The sequence below is a fragment of the Marmota flaviventris genome, chromosome 9 (assembly GCF_047511675.1).
Source record: "Marmota flaviventris isolate mMarFla1 chromosome 9, mMarFla1.hap1, whole genome shotgun sequence".
In the NCBI taxonomy this organism is placed as follows: domain Eukaryota; kingdom Metazoa; phylum Chordata; class Mammalia; order Rodentia; family Sciuridae; genus Marmota; species Marmota flaviventris.
Window position 1 is genome coordinate 5,749,019 of NC_092506.1, and position 18,689 is coordinate 5,767,707.

Genomic DNA, 18,689 nt, shown 5'->3' on the forward strand with positions numbered 1-18,689 from the left:
AGTGCCATAAGGGCAGGAACTGTTGTATTACATACTCTTCTATCCTTGGGATCTAAAACAGAGCCTGATCCACAGTAGACCTGAATTAAGGGCCGATGTCAGACCACTCATGTGACCATGGGTTAAGGTCCCACAGTACAGGTGGTGGCAGTCTCTTGTGACAGGTGTCCTACCTCCTGTTGCTCTATCAGCTGATACTTTAGGGGATCTTAAGCCTCTCCTTACCTGCAGGCATCCAGGATGAACAATCTCATTACAGATACAGCATTCCATGAGTTTTTTCTCAAAGTCCTGTGTCTCCTCATTCTGATCCACCTCTCCACAAAGGGAACATGTGACTGAGTGAGGCAGTCTGGGCTATAAGAGAACAAATATAGAAACAAAGAGAGCAGACTTAGATCCTTATCATTTCAGTTTCCCTTTAACTGAAGATGAGAGATTGGTTCCTATAACTCTCTAGTGACACAGGTAGATAGGAAAGATGGTTCTGATAGAAAACAATAACAGAGGAAGAAGATGGGGGACTGAACTGCTGGGAATCAGAGACAAATGGGGCCTAATTCACTTTCAGTTGGTTTATCCTTAGCCTCACAGGTCCTTTCTAGTTCATTTATGGAGGAAACAGAAACCAGTGATCACCCTTCAAGGGCTAGTCTCTGAAAATCAAGCAAGGCCAAGATTAGATTATTTTTAGAGCTACAGATCTTTCTTCTGAACCCAGGTAGAGATGGACAAAATGAAGAAAGCCAAAGAGAATGTAGCTACCTCCTTCTCTCAGTTCTGTAATCCCTGACTATATCAGGTGTATTCTAATCCCTCTGGCACTGATACCCATTCCCCTGAAGTCTTTACCCTGCATATTACTTACTGCCAAGCACTGTCGGAGGACACAGGACTGCTTCATTCGTCCAGGACCTCCAAACTTCTTCATGTCCCTGCAGTAGTGGCAAACACCACATTCTCCTTGCACACAGGCTTTGCATTTGCGACAGCGCACTCTTCTCCGCCTGGCTCCAGACACAATGGGTGAGGCTGCTGCTGGCCTCACAGGTGTTAACCGTGGTGCTGGCTTCATAGTGTGAGGCTTTGTGATGGGGATGGTAGGAACCCGCACCTTTGGCCTGGTGGGGAATTTAAGCTAGAAAGAGAATGTGGTGAGGTCAATCATATCAGGTTGCTTTAAGACTGAAGAGGGTAGAAGATTACATAGCAGTGTATCTAGTCCAGGACTAGCAAATTCTGGCTTGTGAATAAATCTGTCTGCTGCCTGTTTTTAGAAATAAATTTTATTGGAACACAGCTGTGTTCCTTTGTTTATCTATCATCTATGGCTGGCTTCATGCTATGAAGGCAGAACTGAGACGCTATGGCTGGCTATATGGAGTACCTAACCTAAAATATTTAACATCTAAACCTTCACATAAAAATCTGCCAATCCCGACTTAGTCTTTCAGCCTACTATTTTAGCCACATCCCTTTCATTTTGCGGAGCTGTTGAGATCTGCCACTCCCTGAAGCTTTCTGGGTAAGTGCCATGTACTGAAGTTACCCCAGGGGACCTCCAGTATTTCCTTATACTGACTACTTAGAATATGCTCCTAAATGGAATGGCAAACTACTTGAGGGTGAAACTGGTCTTAACATTTATCACTTTGAATCCCAGCACAGGATCTGGTACACAGCAAACATTCCCAATAACACTGAAATGTGGAATAAATCTCTCTGGTATATGTTTATAATTTTAGTACCTTCAGCACTTTCATTTATCTTGTTAGTGACCTTTCAAAGAACAAGAACCATATAGTCTTTAATTCCCCACCATGTCTTAAACTCTTTCCTGACACAAAATACTCAATAACCAGAAATGACTGAACTGTTTTGGCAGTCCTATGTGGCCAGGTGGGACTAAGAATGGGGGAGGTGGTTCTTTAAAACATTGTTATACTCCACAACTTTATATTCTGCCTAAACACCACTGTAATGTGATGGCTTTCCAAATGTCATCTAGGAAACACAAAAGAGGGGTGAAACTCATGGCCAGGATTAGAATATTATCATTTATTTAACATACAACCTTGACAGAGGAAAATATGGCAAAAAAATTATAGGACCTTAACTAAAGAGGCATGAAAATTCATAACTGACAATTTATTAGCTGGTGTTAATTCTCTTTTAACTAGTTTTAAATCCTGCCTATGAAGATAACTGAGTCTCTGGGCCAGAAGGATAGAAGGTGATCCACTTTGAACAAAAAATACAGAGCTTGGCATCTGAATCTAGAGGGAAGCCTCCTGATTTGATGGTTCTGTTAAGAGATTTACCTCCAAAGATAGCCAATTACACTGACCCTAAGAGTTTGGTCAGGTCCAAGTAATTTTCTGTCAAGTTTGTATTAATGCACTAAAAGTTGCCTGCCTCTAGTTGTTCATTTCTTCCTGGAATGACAATCATCAGCTAGCAAAAGGCTTGAGCAGTCTGAAGATCAAGCAGAAGGGTTTCTTACCTTATCCCTTTTTGGCCACTGTACTATAGGGACTCCAGTGAGGGCTAACTTGGGATCACTATTGGCAAGCTCCTCCAGCAAAATCTGAGAGTAGGATAGGAGAGAAGAAGGGAAAAAAAAAAAATTAAAATCAGGGCAGTCGAACACGGAGTTCAACCTTTCCCAACAATATCCACACTTAAGACTTATTCTCATCAAGTTCCAAAAGGAAGAGAAGGTTGGCAACTGTCTGCAATCTCCCTTCATACAGGGACTTGCTGCAAAATAAATGAATCAAAGATGAAAGAGAAAATATGGACTACAGCAATTTTATCAAGACTTCAAACTTACCTTTGCTCCCAAATCCTTACCTCTTCTTTTTTTTTTTGAGGTGCTGGGGATGGAACCCAGGGCCTCATACATACCAGGTAAGTACTCTACCACTGAAGCACAACCCAGCCCCCAACCCTTTACTTATACATGCATACTAACACTTAATAATGAAGCAACGAGCTATTGTGGTGACAAATGTTACTTGTCATGTAGTTGTGACAGTAGAAGTTTATACTGTCCCTTTACTTCTCCACACTGGCTAGTGAATATTATCAGGTAGTTAGATTTTGCCTTCCTTTTGCAGACGCATGCAATGCAAAGAATGAATGTAAAGATGTATGCATCAAAATGACTGGGCTAATACTGAACTACTAGGACGAGAGTTAACAGCAGAGTTAATGTTAACATCCTGATTCAACACAAGACTCTGATCTGATCTCATAAGGCTGATTACAGAAATCTCTATTTGGTTCGTTTGTGCACAAACGCACACACATGTATGCATGTACACTCACAGAAAGCAATTTGCCTTTATTTCTATTAATGGGGTAGTAATCTCAGGGGCAATAGTTCTCATGACTTTAACCAATCAAGTCTGAAAGACTTAGTAATAATGCTACAGTAAAAAACTGCCACTTAAGTGAAAAACATTGGTTGACTGTTATTTTGAGATAAACCTTTTATGTTTTAGACAAATTTCAGAAGCTCAGATCTTCCAGCAGAATGAAATCTTTTCTTCTGACCTCATTAAGCCCTAAAGCAATGCCACAACAAAAGAATGCAAATCTGAAAGGCAAGTTACACTTGCCTTAGGTGTGTAGAGAGAGTAACTTGTTTCAGAAAAAGCTAAACTTTGACCTAGACAGATTTGCATGCCTGGGCTATTTTTAATAACCACTTTTCATAATCAGGACTTTAAATTATTTTCATCCTTAACAAAAAATCATGTTTCAAATCCCAGAGTTGGGCTTCCAAAGACCCTGTAATATGTGGTGAAGCTCTTCTATCAAGATTGCTTTTTGCCAAGTCTCCAGATGCCTTGCACCTTCCCCCAAACTGATCTCCTTTGCAGGCGTTTTATTTACTTCAAGTTGCTATGGCATCCTATTCTGGAGCCTCCTGTTAGCACCATACTGCGTGGGGGTGAAGAGGCGGGGTGTGGTGCCACGTGGAACGAGGAGCTGGTCTGGGTCACTAATCTCCCTAGGGTGAAAAATTCGGGTCCATTCAAAATGTACGCTGGGGAGTATACGCTCCCCTCCCCCACTCCGCACTGCCGAGGAGTAGGACTCTGCCCATTTCCTCTGTTGAGAGAACTGAGCTGTCCACAAACAGGGACTTTCCACTTTCAGCAAAACAGACTGCAGAGAAAGATCTGATTGTTTAAGAGAGTAGAAAAGGAACTTAACTGTTCACCTAAAGCATTCTAATTCTACCTGCAAGACTTTTATGGGTGGCACAGGGAAGGGGAGGTGAGAAACTGTGTTGGCGTTGGTGGGGGGCAGCTGTTCACACGTCCATGGCTCAGTTACTGGGGTGCGTGTGGGTGTGGAGGGAAATGCAGATTTCCTTCCAAGCTTTATTTCTCTGGGGCCATTCAACCAAGCACGCCCTGCTTTCATCAAAAAAGGCTGACTCCAGCTGAGGCCCTACAAGAAACCATATAAAGAAGCCACCACCCCTCACCAGAGGGGGTTTGAGATGGGGGAGCGGGGGTGGAGTGCGGAAAGGCTGCCGCCTATCTAGGCTCCAGGCATTCGGGAGAACATTCAAACAGGCCCACACCCCACAGATCACAGGAAGGGAAAGAACCGAGGGCGTCTGGGCAGAAGGGGGAAAGGATTCCCCAAAGCCAAGCGACCCAGTTCCAAAGCACATCCCACCAGTGAGCAAGCAAGTGCAATGACGGCTCAAGTATCATAAGCATTGTCCTGGACTTCCCTGGCAGGCAGTTTTTCTACCTTTCGGCTGAGACAAAGTCCCTACAGTTACACACACCCCAGACCATAAAGGGCTTGACAATCGACCGCCTGACCTTGCGTTTCCCGTCGCTCTGGAGCTGCCGAGGCTCTTGGGTGAAGTTTCCCCAGCGTCTTTGTTTTGTTTTCTGTGTTGGAAGTTGTGCGGAAGGAGTTAGGTTTTTCTGCCTCTAGGAAAATCTCAATTTACTTGAAAATTCTGGAATCTCTCAGAGCACATAAGGCAGAACAGTCCAGCTCTAAACCTTCAGGCTCTCCAGAGGCAGCAGCAGACAGCGCTCTGAGCTCCTTCTCAGCCCTTCAGCTCAGCCGCGGCTTCCTGTGCCTGCGAACAATGCTGCTGCGTCACCCACATGCAGCTCCCAGAAATGCTTTGCAACGGAAGATGGCAGGAGGGGGAGCCGAGCTCGAGTGAGCCAGCCAGGCAGAGGGCCCAGCGTTCTGCTGCAGCGCAGGGAGGGGGTGTGTTCACGGCCGCTCTCCTCTAGCCATTGGAGGAGGCGCCACCGGGGAGGCACCGCGCCCCGCCCCATTTCCCTCCCTCTCCGCCGCACCAGGAGAACCCCAGGGCTCCCGGTGGCAGACTTTGGAAGCCGCTGGCGGAAGGGAAGGCTTTAAGCCATTCTGCCCTACCTATGGGCTTAGGCACCCAGGCCTGCATTTGTCCTTGTCTCACCGCAGAGCTCTCCTCTCAGGGTCAATTCTTATTGTTCCGGCCAGATCTCTTTGGCTGACTGCACACACATATTTCTCTCCCTCTTCTGGCAAACACCTGGGAGAACCTAAAGTCTGACCTGAGGAAGAACTAGGCAGAGGGCTATGCTCCTCCCAAGTTTCCTTCTCTCCGCAGGCTTTACCTGCCCTTGCTCCCGCGGCTCTCAACCCACCATCCAGAACCGGCATATGTGTTTCCAGAAAAACCTTAAAAAATAGCACATTTCAGCCAATACTGAGACAGTCAATAAAATACGGCTGTTTCCCATCAATTACATCTACAACAGATGTCTGCTTCTGGTTCTGAGAGAACCAGCATTCTAGAAATGTCTAACAGTTCCATCATGACCAAGTCAAATGGCTGAGGCACAACCCAAGGTCAAAGCACTTCACATCTAAACAAGGCAGGAGGTCAGGGACCAGGCATTCTCCCCAACTCCAACCAGTCTCTTCAACCCATGAGAATGTTCCCCAGCCCCAGGATACTACTCTTGGATTTCCACTTCCATTCAAATCTGTTTTGCTTGCCTCATTCTTGATACTCCCTAGATGAAGCAGGCAGTCCTGTCAGACACCTCTGTGCCACTTTCTGACAGCCACTGAACTTACATGTTACCCATACCTCGGCGCACAGCACCATCCCTCATGAAACTCACACTGAACACAAACACTTAGTCTTCGGGCCACAGGTACAAGGGAAGGTGCCTACACAGGTTGGGTTTTCAGAGATATACAGTGCACCTACATCAGCAGGGGATGAGAAGCTAAGCAGGAACAGAAGACTAAGAGCAGCAGTGTGGATCCAAATTTATGTAATTTTCAGACCCTCAAACTGTAACTTAAAAGTTTGGTTTTTTTTTTTTTTTTTTGGAAATTAGATGCTATTTTGACATAAACATCCAGCTTTCATCACTGATACATTCTTATGCATTTACAAAGTAGTTGTTTTAGTGACTTTCTGGAATAGACTTAGTGTCCTTAAATAGGCTGAAGTGGGGAAGGGGCATGTGATTACTCAGAGTGCAGTCTCACTGTCACCTAGGTTGGCCTCAAACCATCCTTCTGCCTTGAGCCTGGAGCCTCTAGCATCCCCAGTAAGTGAGAACACAGGCATACCATACCTTAAGGGCTTGCATTTGCTAATTTTTATAGTAGATTACCAAGGGAAGGAGGGATTTTAGGGCTCTTGATTTTTTCTTGGAAATGCTTCTATGGTCATCCTAATCCTAAATCTCTCCCTTGCGCTTTATTTTAAGATTTAAAGACCCAGTGCATCAGCTTATTTTGTTTTAAAAACTTTCCTTAACAGTAAGCTGGCTATTGGGAGGTCTTCTTGAAAAATGCTTATTTTAGTCTTCAGTGCTATCTTACCTAGAAGGATGATAAACTACAAATTTTTAAGAGCAACACATTACTCCCAAACAATAAAATACAAATTGTAGCAAGTGCAAATTCTAGAGGCTACTAGGAAAGGACAAAAAACAGGGCACCAGAAAACACACCAAATAATTTTCCAAATTACAAATGAAACAAGGACTAATCCCCCCACATACTATTAATTTATAATAAAAAACAGGCAACCAACATAAGAATTAGTAAGAACAAGACATTATATAATACAGGAATACAATGAAAATATTTTAAAGAAAATATATATATATTACTTAACCTTAAGTGCCTTATGATTTAGTTTTTTAAGCTTTCAGTTCAGTAAGAATGTATGAATTATTAAAAATATCACATCAGTAAAAATGACAAAAAGTTTTATTTGTACAGGTTGATTATTTTAAAAATTGGCTTATTGGATAAAGAGCTGATTAAACTAGGTCTTCTATCAGTTCTTCTCTTATTAGTGTCAGAATCATTAACCCAAGTGTCAGATGAAGAAAATTCCTGATTATTACCTCTGCAGTTACTTGTAACCCTTTCTTTCTTTCCTCCTTTTGTTTGGTACTGGGGATTGAACCTAGGGTTGCTTTATCACTGAGCTACATTCTTAGCCTTTTTTAAATTTTGAAATAGGGTCTAAGTGGCGGAGGATCTCATTAAGTTGCCCAGGATGGCCTTGAACTTTCAAACCTGCTATAGCCTCTAGAGTTGCTGGGATTACTGGCTTGCACCATAGCACCCATCTATCCCTAACTCTCTGCTTCAGTCCTATCATATTCTTGGGATGGGGCCTAGTGTAAATTTTTAGACCACAGTTACAAAATAAAATGTTAGACTCTTTGATAAGAGTAGATAAGTAGTAGTAGTATTGCACCCTCCCTCAGTGTTTGCTTAGTGCCCTGCGTCATGCATAGGAGGACCTACAAACCCAGACTACACTTATTTCTTAGCCTACTTAAATGTCTGTTCCACTTAAGACCCTTAAGTTTGGGACAAGTACATGTCTATATAGTTTCCTCAAAATTCAATCTGGCTCCTGGCACAGAGGAGGCAGGATTTCCTCACAGTAGTAGAATAAATGCATTTCACTGATTTATAACACCTAATTTTTTGGGTACAATAATGCTACTGCTTTACTAATATTATTTTTGTTTTGAGATGGGGTGTGGGTGTATTAATATGTGTTTGGTGCTGGGGCTTAATCTAGGGCCTTCTACATGCTGATTAGCACATTGTCTAGTATTGAGCTATAACTTATGATGAATGTAAACAGCAATCCTGTGAGATAACTTTACAAAGGAGAAAACAGGCTTTTATAAATCTAGTAGCATGGCTGGCGATGTAGATGAGTTGTGGAATGTTTGCTTAGCATGCAGGAGGCTCTGGATTCAATCCCAAGCACTGAAAAAAAATAAAACAAGTGATCTGCCCAAGAGTCAGAAAGTATGGCTGGGTGTAGTGGCAAACACTTACAATCCCAGCTACCAGAGAGGCTGAGACAGGAGGATGACAGGTTTTAGGCAACTTTGTGATCTGTTCCAAAATAACAAGGGCTGGGATTATAGTTCAGTAGTAGAGCACTTGCCTAGAATGTGCAATTATGAAGTATGACTGTCAGACTTATCAAAAACTTTATTTTTGTAGATGTGTATATACTATGAACACCTTTATCATCAAAATGGGCACAGATAAAACAGTGAAGTCCTACTAAAAAATGTAAACTTTTTTAGTTATCAAGGTTACTCACATTCTTCCCAAAAAGAACCATACCCATGCTGATTTACTTTACCAATAAATCAACACCCTTCAATGTCCTATTTTTCATTTAATTTCCTTCTAATTCTATTATTTTTAACACTGTAGAAATTAACATTTTAGAACCTTCAAAGCCCTTTTATCAGCATTAAAATGAACTTTTTTTCCAGGGATATGTAATTATGTGTATATCATCTCATTACTTTTCTTCTCATTCCTTCTATTAGTTCTGAGAACCAGGTAGATTTTAACAGAAAACAATCCTCTCTCTACAGAAACAGCAAACTTCTGTGCCTCCTCCCCCCCCCCCCCCCCACTACAGTGAAGCCATTAGATCTATGAACACTAAGTTCTCTGGCACTGCAGAATCCCCAGCTGTGCAGTGATTCCATACCTACCCAATCCAATCCTTTCTTTTTTCTTTTGAGTGATACTTATATTTGAAGAATTCAAGCACTTTCTTTTTCTTTCTTTTCTTCTTTTTTTTTAAGAAATGGGGTCCTGATTTGTTGCCCAGGCTGGCCTCAAACCCTTAGCTCAAGTAATTCTCCTGTTTAAGTTTCCCTACAAGTGAGTGCCACTGTGCCTGGCTGTATTTTTACTTCTCTTGTTTGGGGCAAATAAGGAGGTATGGACAAGCCACTGAGGGAAGAATTCGAACACTGTCAATCTATGCAGTTATCCCTCAAGCCACTAATCCCTCATGTTCTGACCTCTGTCTCGGTATCTTAGCCAGTATTGGCAGCCATGTTTCCCTGTGATCCTGATTTAAAACAAAACAAAACAAAAAAACCTCTCCCCATGGGCTTTTCATAATGCCAGGAGTCCTTTCTAGATGTCTCCTCTTAACTCTTTCCCCTCGCTGCTGCCTCCTCCTTTCACTCTGCTTAATATTTGACTCAAATCTTTCTACATTTTCCCCTGGTATACCATCATCTCCACAAATCTTATTAGCTACTTGAAACTACTCCAATGGTATTTCTACCAGGATACTTGACTTTATACAATTGATTGGTGGAGTACAACATTGCTTTCTACAACTGGATTCTATGGAGTCAAATCTATCTATAGATAATCCTTAGGAATGAAGATATTCTTCTATTTTATAAATCAAAAATAATAGACACCCAAGCCAAAAGGATGTTATTAGATATAATTTTACAGATCTTTCTTTATAGGTTCCTAAAGATAATTATACAAGTTAACAAGTCTCAGAAGTCAAATTTATTATTTCCCATATGCATTCATGATAGAATAGCTATCTTACTTCTTCTGTATAAAAGAAGTAAGTTTGTTACACTTAAGTAAGTTTGTTACACTTAAGCTCTTATGATTATATAAGTTCCACCACAGTGCAAAAGAAAAACCTCAATGTCCTTTGCTCACTCAAGAGTCTAAGTTTGGGATTTAAGTTGTTAGTCTGGGAAAATATAGCAAAACTTTTGGTGCATATTAGTCATTCCAGAAATGGGACCATACTAACCAGAAACTTGGTCATTTCCTTCCTCATATACAAGCCATGCACTTGCCTCTTTTAGAGCATGACTTATGAAATCAAACTCTAATACTAACTTCCCAGCTTCTATTACTATTGAAGAGGACCAATCTCATCAGGTTACCACCCCTTTTTAGATAATTCTGTATTCTTTTTAACCTGTTAGCTGATACATGAACAATATAAGATATAATTAAAATGTCAACTCTGAAAAGAAAAAGGGGCAGGGGAAAAAGGAAGTCTGACTGCAGTCTTGGAATTCTTTCCTGGAGTGGTAGAAGCTGGGTATATGGTAGTCAAGGAAAACCTGAACCAGGAATCAATGATGGAAAAGACTTACTATGATAGCTGGGTGCGGTGGCACATGCCTGTAATCCCAGCTGCTTGGGAGGCTGAGATAGGAGAATTGCGAGTTCAAAGCCAGCCTCAGCAACTGCGAGGCACTAAGCAACTCAGTGAGACCCTGTCTCTAAATAAAATACAAAATAGGGCTGGGGGTCGAGTGCCCCTGAGTTCAATCCCTGTTATTAAAAAAAAAAAGATCTACTATGAGATATTTATTGGGGTGACAAAAATTATTCCTTAATTTATTCCTATTATGTTCTTAATTTTTGGTGGTTGCAAAAGATCAAACCCAGGGCTTCACATATGATAGGGAAGCACTCTAGCATTAAGCCAGATTCCCATACCTGTGGTAGTTTTCTAAAATAATAATATTACCAACTGTGGACTAGCTTCCTGATACACATATCCATGCCCTGCACAAAAGTTCTAAATACTGACATTTTTTTTAAAAGCCAGGTACAGTAATGCATGCCTGTAATCCCAGCAACTAAGGAGGCTAACAAGAGGTTTACAAGTTGGAGGCCAGCCTCAGCAACTTTGCAAGACCCTTTCTCAAATTAAATAATAAAAAGGATTGGGCCCTAATACCACCAAAAAAAAAAAAAAAAAGATTGGGGGTGGGACTGGGGTTCAGTGGAAAAGCGCTTACCTAGCATGTATGAGACAGTGGGTTAAACTCTCAGCACTGTATATTAAAAAAAGGACTGGGGGTGTAGCTCAGCATGTAAAATGCCCCTGGGTTTAATTCTTTTGTGTGTATGTGTGTGTGTGTATAGAAATAAATTTTAAAAAAATTTATATATATTATATTATATATATATATGATGAAGAAACTTGATAAAGTAACATTCAATGAATGTTTAAAATGACATTTTGTTTTGTTATCACCTATGAGGTAGGTATTTAAATTTTAATAATAGATGAATTTGAAACTAAAGATACTAAACCTACTCAATATATGCCAACAAAGAACAATTTGTTTTCTCTCATTTAGGATGAGAATGCTATTGGTCTCTCTTTTGTCTTGCAATATGTCTCTATATCTGAGCATAACTTAGGTTTAAAGTAAAATTTTTTACTGTAAAACACTTTCTCAGGCTTACCTTTATTTAGTGGGTCATCCTTAACTATGTTTTTAGGATTAAATTTAAAAAAAAATTTTTTTGTTGTTGTTGTAGATGGACACAATACCTTTATTTATTTATTTATTTGGTGCTGAGGATCGAACCCAGGGCCTCACACATGTTAGGTGAGCGCTCTACCACTGAGCCACAACCCCAGCCCTAGGATTAATTTTTTCAAAATATTTATTTATTTATTTTTAGTTTTCGGCAGACACAATATCTTTATTTGTATGTGGTGCTGAGGATCGAACCCGGGCCGCACGCATGCCAGGTGAGCACGCTACCGCTTGAGCCACATCCCCAGCCCCCCTAGGATTAAATTTAAGTCCTTGTTAAACCTCCACAGTTACTTGTAACCGTCCTTCTTTCCTCCTTTTGTTTGGTACTGGGGATTGAACTTAGGGTTGCTTTTATCACTGAGCAATGGGGTCTCACTTCACTCTAGGAACTTAAGCACTGAGCAGAATTAACAAACATAAGCATGTATTAACTTCTCTGTGAATGAAACCAGGGATTATCCTAAATCCCTACACTTTCTCCTTCCAAATCCAGAAACTGGTTGTCTTAGCCCAGTCAACAATTGCTTACCTTTACATCAGCAATGAGAGCATCTTCATCTTCTATCCCTGTGGGGACACACTTCTTGTGCAGTGGCAGAGACTCCAACTTATCTACAAGGCAGCGAAGGCCTTCAAGCTCAAAATGGGTCAAATGCACTTGCCTGTCCTTTCGGGGACTACACTGGGGATCCCACACTTGACCATTGTGGGAGCCCCGACTAGAGTCAGAGGATGAATCCCCAGACAAAGTTTTCTTCAGACTTGGAAGACTTCGGCAAGTTTTGCCCAGTCCGTCAAAATCCAGGTTGACACCATTGGCTACAGGGCTAGTGAGGACAGAACGCCTATTGCTCAAGCGTCGGGGTTCTCGGTCGACTCCTTCTTCTTCTCCATTTCCAGACTCCAACCCATTTAATTCCAAATCTACCAATACAAAGAAAAAAATGCAATAAGAACATGCCACTTGGTCATGTGATCAACAAGAGAAATAGGTGACATAGGTTATAAATAATAAAACCATCATTTAAAAAAATTTTAAACTACAGATGAACACAATACCTTTATTTATTTATTTGTTTGTTTGTTTGTGATGGTGAAGATTGAACCCAATGCCTCACATGTCCTAGGCAAGCACTCTACTACTGGGCTACAACCCCAGCCCACGAAAATACTGTCATTTAAAAATGGTCTCACATCAGGTGCAGTGGAGCACACTTGTAATCCTAGCAGCTGTAATCCTTGGGAGGCTGAGGCAGGAAGATCACAAATTCAAAGTCGGCCTTAGCAACTTAGCAAGACTGTCTCAAAATAAAAAAATAAAAAGGGGTCCGGGGTTGTGGCTTAGTGGTAGCATACTTGCCTAGCACAAGTGAGGCACTGGGTTTGATCCTCAGCACCACATAAAAATAAACAAATAAAATTTTAAAAATAAAAAGGGCTAGGGATGTGGATCAGTGGTTAAGAGCCCCTGGATTCAATCCTTGCCGTAAATAGATAGATAGATAGATAGATAGATAGATAGATAGATAGATAGATAGCACGTGGGGGTGGTGGTGGTCCCCTCTCCTTATTCAATCAATTAGTCTACTGTCCAAAATCATGATTACAGGTTAGAAATAGAATTCTGCTCTAGTAAGGCAACTGAAGTAACAGTCAGCAGGATTTCCAGTTTAGTGAGACCCTGCCTCAAAATAAAAATTTAAAAGGGCAGGAATGCAGCTCAGTGCTTGTCTAGTATGGGCAAGGCCCTGCATTTAATCAGCAGAACTTGGTGGGGGAGGTTGGGAGGGGCCCAGTCTTTGTGTACTAGAAATAAGTTACCTACTAAAGTGGCTGTAAATTGGTTTCAGATTCAAGCTTAAATTTGAGATCATGATTTCATTATCTTCTATAAAAGTAGAAAGTAGGAAGCACATACATTTAAGTATTTTTGAACAAAGTTTTGGTCATAAAATAAAGCTTAGGGGAGTTGAAATCCTAGCAACACAGATAACAAAACTATGTAGTCACCTTTTTGAAAAGTAGTCATTTTGTGAAAATGAAGATTCTGATAATTAAAAACACAGTGATAATATCCTTGGTCTTTTAAAAATTATTATAAAAATACACATTTAATACAAATAACTTAGATAATGCTTTATCCCTTTACCCTAGGATAATAACCAAACAATGAAATGTATTTTCTTTCCATCTTTTTCTATGTATATATGTGTAACTATGATTAGAACTATTTAAAATAAGATTGAATTCTGTTGTATATACAACTCTCTTAACCTTCTTTCACATTTTGAGTGAGCATTTTAAATTTTCAAATGAGAATACATACCATGAGTAACAGGGTAAAAAGAAAATGCTAAAGCAAAACAATATTTTCTTTGGATTTGGAGATTTCAGAGAAACATGTGATCACAGCATATTACAGTTTTGGTTCCTCTCCAATTTAGGAAATGGAATAGTCTAAAATTTTAGAGTTTAACTACCTGATTCAAACTGCAACTTTGCCACTTATTCACTTATTAACTGTAAGATCATGGACAAGTATGTTAATTTTCTTGAACCTAATGTTCCCATTTGTAAAATGGGGATTATACCTAGTTCACAGGTAATAAGAATTTATTTGCATGTAAACTGCTTAGTAGACTGCCTAGAAGAGGTGTTTTAATAAAATACTGTGCCAAAGACCATTTTCTATACAATAAGACATATTAGACAAACAATCGTCCTTCTTGAAGAGCTACATACTAGCAACTCAAAGATCAGACCCAGAGTATTTCTCTTTGCCTAGTAATTCATATTTAGATGGGTATCTAGTGTTCAATTCCAAGGGATGAATTTGGTAATTCCAAGTGGCTAAGTAAAAAACCTAAACATACATATGTAATTAAGCAACAGCCTACTGAATATTCCTGGGTTAAAGGTATCTTGAAAGTTTGCAAAGGCAGAATACTCACCCATGCTGAGGGATTCTTTCTGAAATTCCTTAGTTAGGTGGGAGCGGTTGGTTATACAGTATACATAGCGCTCTAACACGTACCAACACATCTCATAATAGAATGGATAGCGGAACTTATTTGGAACCTACACAGGGACAAAATAATGAGAAAAGCTAGGCAAAGACAATTTTCAAGGAAAAAAATTAAGACGATCTGAATGACTATAATAATTAACCAAGGAAAAATTCTTGCCAGTCAACCTCCAAACTTGAGTTGGCATTGCAAACAAAAACTCAAGTCAATCCATCAACTTGGAAAACGTTAGCCTTGGGACACAATCATGGTAGACAAAAGGTATTTGGGAAGACCATTCAGGACCAACAAGAGGCTATCTTGCTTGAGCAGGAGAGTATCAAAAAGAAATGAGCAGGAGAGTGTCAAAAAGAAATTCTGAGGGCTGGGGATGTAGCTCAGAGGCAGAGTGTTTACCTAGCACATGTAAGGCCCTGGGTACAAGCCCCAGCATTGCAAAATTAATTAATTAATTAATTAATTAATTAATTAGGTCTGGGGACAGAGGATAAAATGTTAAGAGTAAGACACAACATACTTGTGAAAATTGTTACAGTATTAGATAAAAGGCATGCCAGGCACTCTTGCTTTACTCTAGTTTTATTCTGAATCAAAAGGCCAAGGAACAAAGAATCTAATGGAAAAATAGGACATGAGATAAAATTATGTTCATAGTAGGTCATTACATATACATATAATTTGAGACTCATTCCCAAAGTGTGGAGCTTAGGGGACAACACTACTTTTCCCACTATCAACTTTCAGCTTGCCTGTCCTATACTTTGCCAAAATGGTATGTACATAAATCAGATCAATATTCCACGTGGCCTGATCAGCCATCATTTTTAGTTTTCTTTCTATTCTCTCTCAAAAGTACCATGAGTTTTCTTCCTCTCCCCAAAGGATTTGAAAAATTATTCCAGTTGAATAATAACTAAAGGAAATGCCCCTTAGACTTGCCACCATCAAGGAAAAGGCAAATCTGCATGGGTTAATCGGCAAAACTGATGCAAACTATCCTAAACATATTTTGCCTTTGTTTGTTTATTTGTTTATTTATTTGAGAGGCCATGTCTCAAAAGCCAAATGTAATTTTGAATCTGTAACTCCTGAGGATATTCCCATATTCTCCTGTCTTAGAGTGATCACTTCACTTGCTCCTTCTCAAGTGTCCACTGTCAGATAGTCTTCCTGAATCAAAAAGAACTAGATGGAAGTTCCTTTTCAAAAACCTACCAGGTTACTACGGGGCACTAGTGTGGAATGAGAAGATTATCTTTTTATCACAAGGCAGGAGAGACATATATTTTACAGAGTCAACACAAATTAACTTTCCAATGCAGAATAGCCAGACCCTGAATCTGAATCTCTTATTACATGGTTACAGCTTTAATAACTAACTAAAAGAGACTTTTCCTCCCTTACTTAAAAAAAAAAAAAAAAAAAAAGATTGGGGATGTGTGGCTTAGTGGTTAAGCATCTCTGGGTTCAATCCCTGATACCAAAAAAGAAAAAAAAAATTAATTTATTTCTGATAAAGGGGAGAGTAAAAATGTGTGAGGTGATAAATAATAGATATTTGGTCTCCCAAAATTAAATATAACATACCATGATTTTCCACTAGCCTTCAAAATGTATCAACAGTTTTCTGGAAGGGACTGTGGGAATCTGAGATAACTACAAACTCTAAAGCTCTCTAGAAATCTGTTGAGAGCTAAGTAATATGGATAATTTTTTTAAAAGCACAGCAGCCACCAGGCATGGTGGTGCATGCCTGTAATTCCAGGGACTTGGGAGGCTGAGGCAGGACAATCACAAGTTCGAGACCAATTTGGGCAACTTAGAAAGCCCCTAAAAAACTTATTGAGACTCTGTCTTCAAAAAAGGGCTGGGGAAATACCTCATTTGGTAGAATGCTTGCCTCACATGCACAAGGCCCTGGGGGAGGGAGGGAGGGAGAGAGGGAGAGAGAGAAACAAACAAACAGCTGGCTCAGTGGTTGAGCACTTCTGGATTCAATCCCCATTATCAAAAAAGAAGAGCAGCCAGGTATGATTATAGGCACATACCTGGTATGATTATAATCACAGCTACTCAAGATACTGAGACAGGAATACTGCAAGTCAGAAGCCAGCCTGGGCAGCTCAGTGAGATCTTATCTCTCTAAATAAAAATTTAAAAGGGCTGGGATGTAGGTCAGTGATAAGAGAGCTTGCTTAGCAAGGGCAAGGACTTCAGTTCAATCCCAAGTATGGAAAAAAAGAAAGAGACAGAGACAGAGTGATACAGAGAAGGAAGGTAGGGAGAGGAGAAGAAGAGAAAAGTGGGGTAAAGGAGGAAGAAAATAGGGTATTGTATCCTTTATTTTCTTTTTAGGCTGGGCATGGTGGCAAGGGCCTATAGTCCTAGGTACTCAGGTTGGAAGCAGGAGAATCAAAAGATTGAGGCCAATCTAGCAATTTAGCAAGACTCTTGAAATTTTTTATAAAAGGGGCGGGGCTGGGCACAGGGGTGCATGCCTGTAATCCTAGAAGATTGGGAGGCTGAGGCAAGAGGATCGCAAGTTCAAAGCCAGTCTCAAGAACTAAGAGAAATGCTAAGCAACTCAGTGAGACTCTGTCTCTACCTAAAATACAAAACCAGGGCTGGGGTTGGGGGATGTCACTCAGTGGTTAAGCACCCCTGAGTTCAATCCTTGGGGGGGGCGGGGGCGGCGCTGGGCATATAGTTCTGTGGTAGAGAATGCCTGGTGTGCAAGAGGCCCTAGGGTTTAATCCCAAGGTCCATGGTGGAGAGGAGGGGATATATATATATATATATATATAAAATATATGAGGCAGGTCTTACTAAGCTGCCCCTCAAATTTCCTGCCTCAGTCTCCCAAGTAGTTGGAATTATAGGCAAGTGTCACAGAGACAACTTCATTTTATTTGAAGTATGCATAAATGTTTCATAATATAAGGCAGAGTAAAGAAAGCAGGTGCAACAGATATGTTATGGTCCACAAAGCAAACATTTACTATCTGGGTCTTAATAAAGTTTGCCAACTCTTGCTTTAGGTATCCATGGTGTCTAATGATTAACTCTTTCTTTTGCATGTAGAATGGTACCAGTCAGTTCAGTACCATTCTATGGAAAACTGAGAAAATAAGACTCCAAATTATTTTCTACAGAGCTTAATTTTTTCCATGGAACTCCAGATGAAAAAAGACTGTATATATACATTTTATATACTAAAATAAGATGGTATGAGTGTTAGTAATGAGAATAAAGATAAATGAACTTGAATTGATAAAACCCATTACACCAAATTATAATGTGAGTATAAAAATGAAAAGCATGACCTAACAAAGTACCAGATACCCATCTCTGGTCCTTTAAAAACCCAAGATATCAAGAACTTCAAAGAACTGAAGTCCACAAAACCAAGTATATCAATTCTGCTAAAATTTCTGTGCATCCAAAATGTCAACATTGTATTTTAACCCAAAGAAAATATCAAGTTTTGACAAAATATCCATTATTCTGTTGTAACCATCTGTCTTAAGTGGGGTAAACCTCTTCACAGTGAACTGTTACATAAAATTACTTACATAAAGTTACTTACCCGAGTCCGATCTTCAATGTTGTATATCTTTAACTGCATGGGGATGTTGAAGCTATGCAAAAAATTGCCTCCAAACACTAATGTATCTGTAGGAGTATACACAGCATGAATCCAGCCTGGAAGGAAAGTGAATGGAGGCAGGAGCTGAAAGCACACGTTGCAGTATGGCTTTCTTAGAGTAACAGTATAAAGCTCCTAGATCACAAAGTCTTTTTCTCTGATTCTGGTATTTAATGGTTAGTCAAGTTACTTCATTTCTCAAAGCTCAATTTCCTCTGTAAAAACAGGATAAATTATACTTCATATGGTTGCTGGTGAACATTGATGAGAAAATCCATTTAAACTTTTTTATTTTGAGGCAGGAGTTTGTTATGCTCACCAAGTTGATCTTAAACTTGTGCA

At 40.1% G+C, this 18,689-nt stretch overlaps 1 protein-coding gene across 6 annotated transcripts in view; it reads right to left on the reverse strand.

Moving 5' to 3' along the window:
* The window catches only part of Kdm2a (lysine demethylase 2A), a 111,702-nt gene that overhangs the window by 11,517 nt on the left and 81,496 nt on the right, over nucleotides 1-18,689 (reverse strand). For all 6 annotated transcript variants that reach the window (XM_027944642.3, XM_027944640.2, XM_071616012.1 and 3 more), the window contains 6 exons: nucleotides 18,288-18,403; nucleotides 14,627-14,753; nucleotides 12,205-12,599; nucleotides 2,504-2,587; nucleotides 869-1,138; nucleotides 226-357 (listed from right to left, as the gene is read on the reverse strand). In XM_027944642.3, the coding sequence (XP_027800443.1) occupies nucleotides 226-357; nucleotides 869-1,138; nucleotides 2,504-2,587; nucleotides 12,205-12,599; nucleotides 14,627-14,753; nucleotides 18,288-18,403 (1,124 nt within the window). The remainder of the gene's footprint in view (nucleotides 1-225; nucleotides 358-868; nucleotides 1,139-2,503; nucleotides 2,588-12,204; nucleotides 12,600-14,626; nucleotides 14,754-18,287; nucleotides 18,404-18,689) is intronic.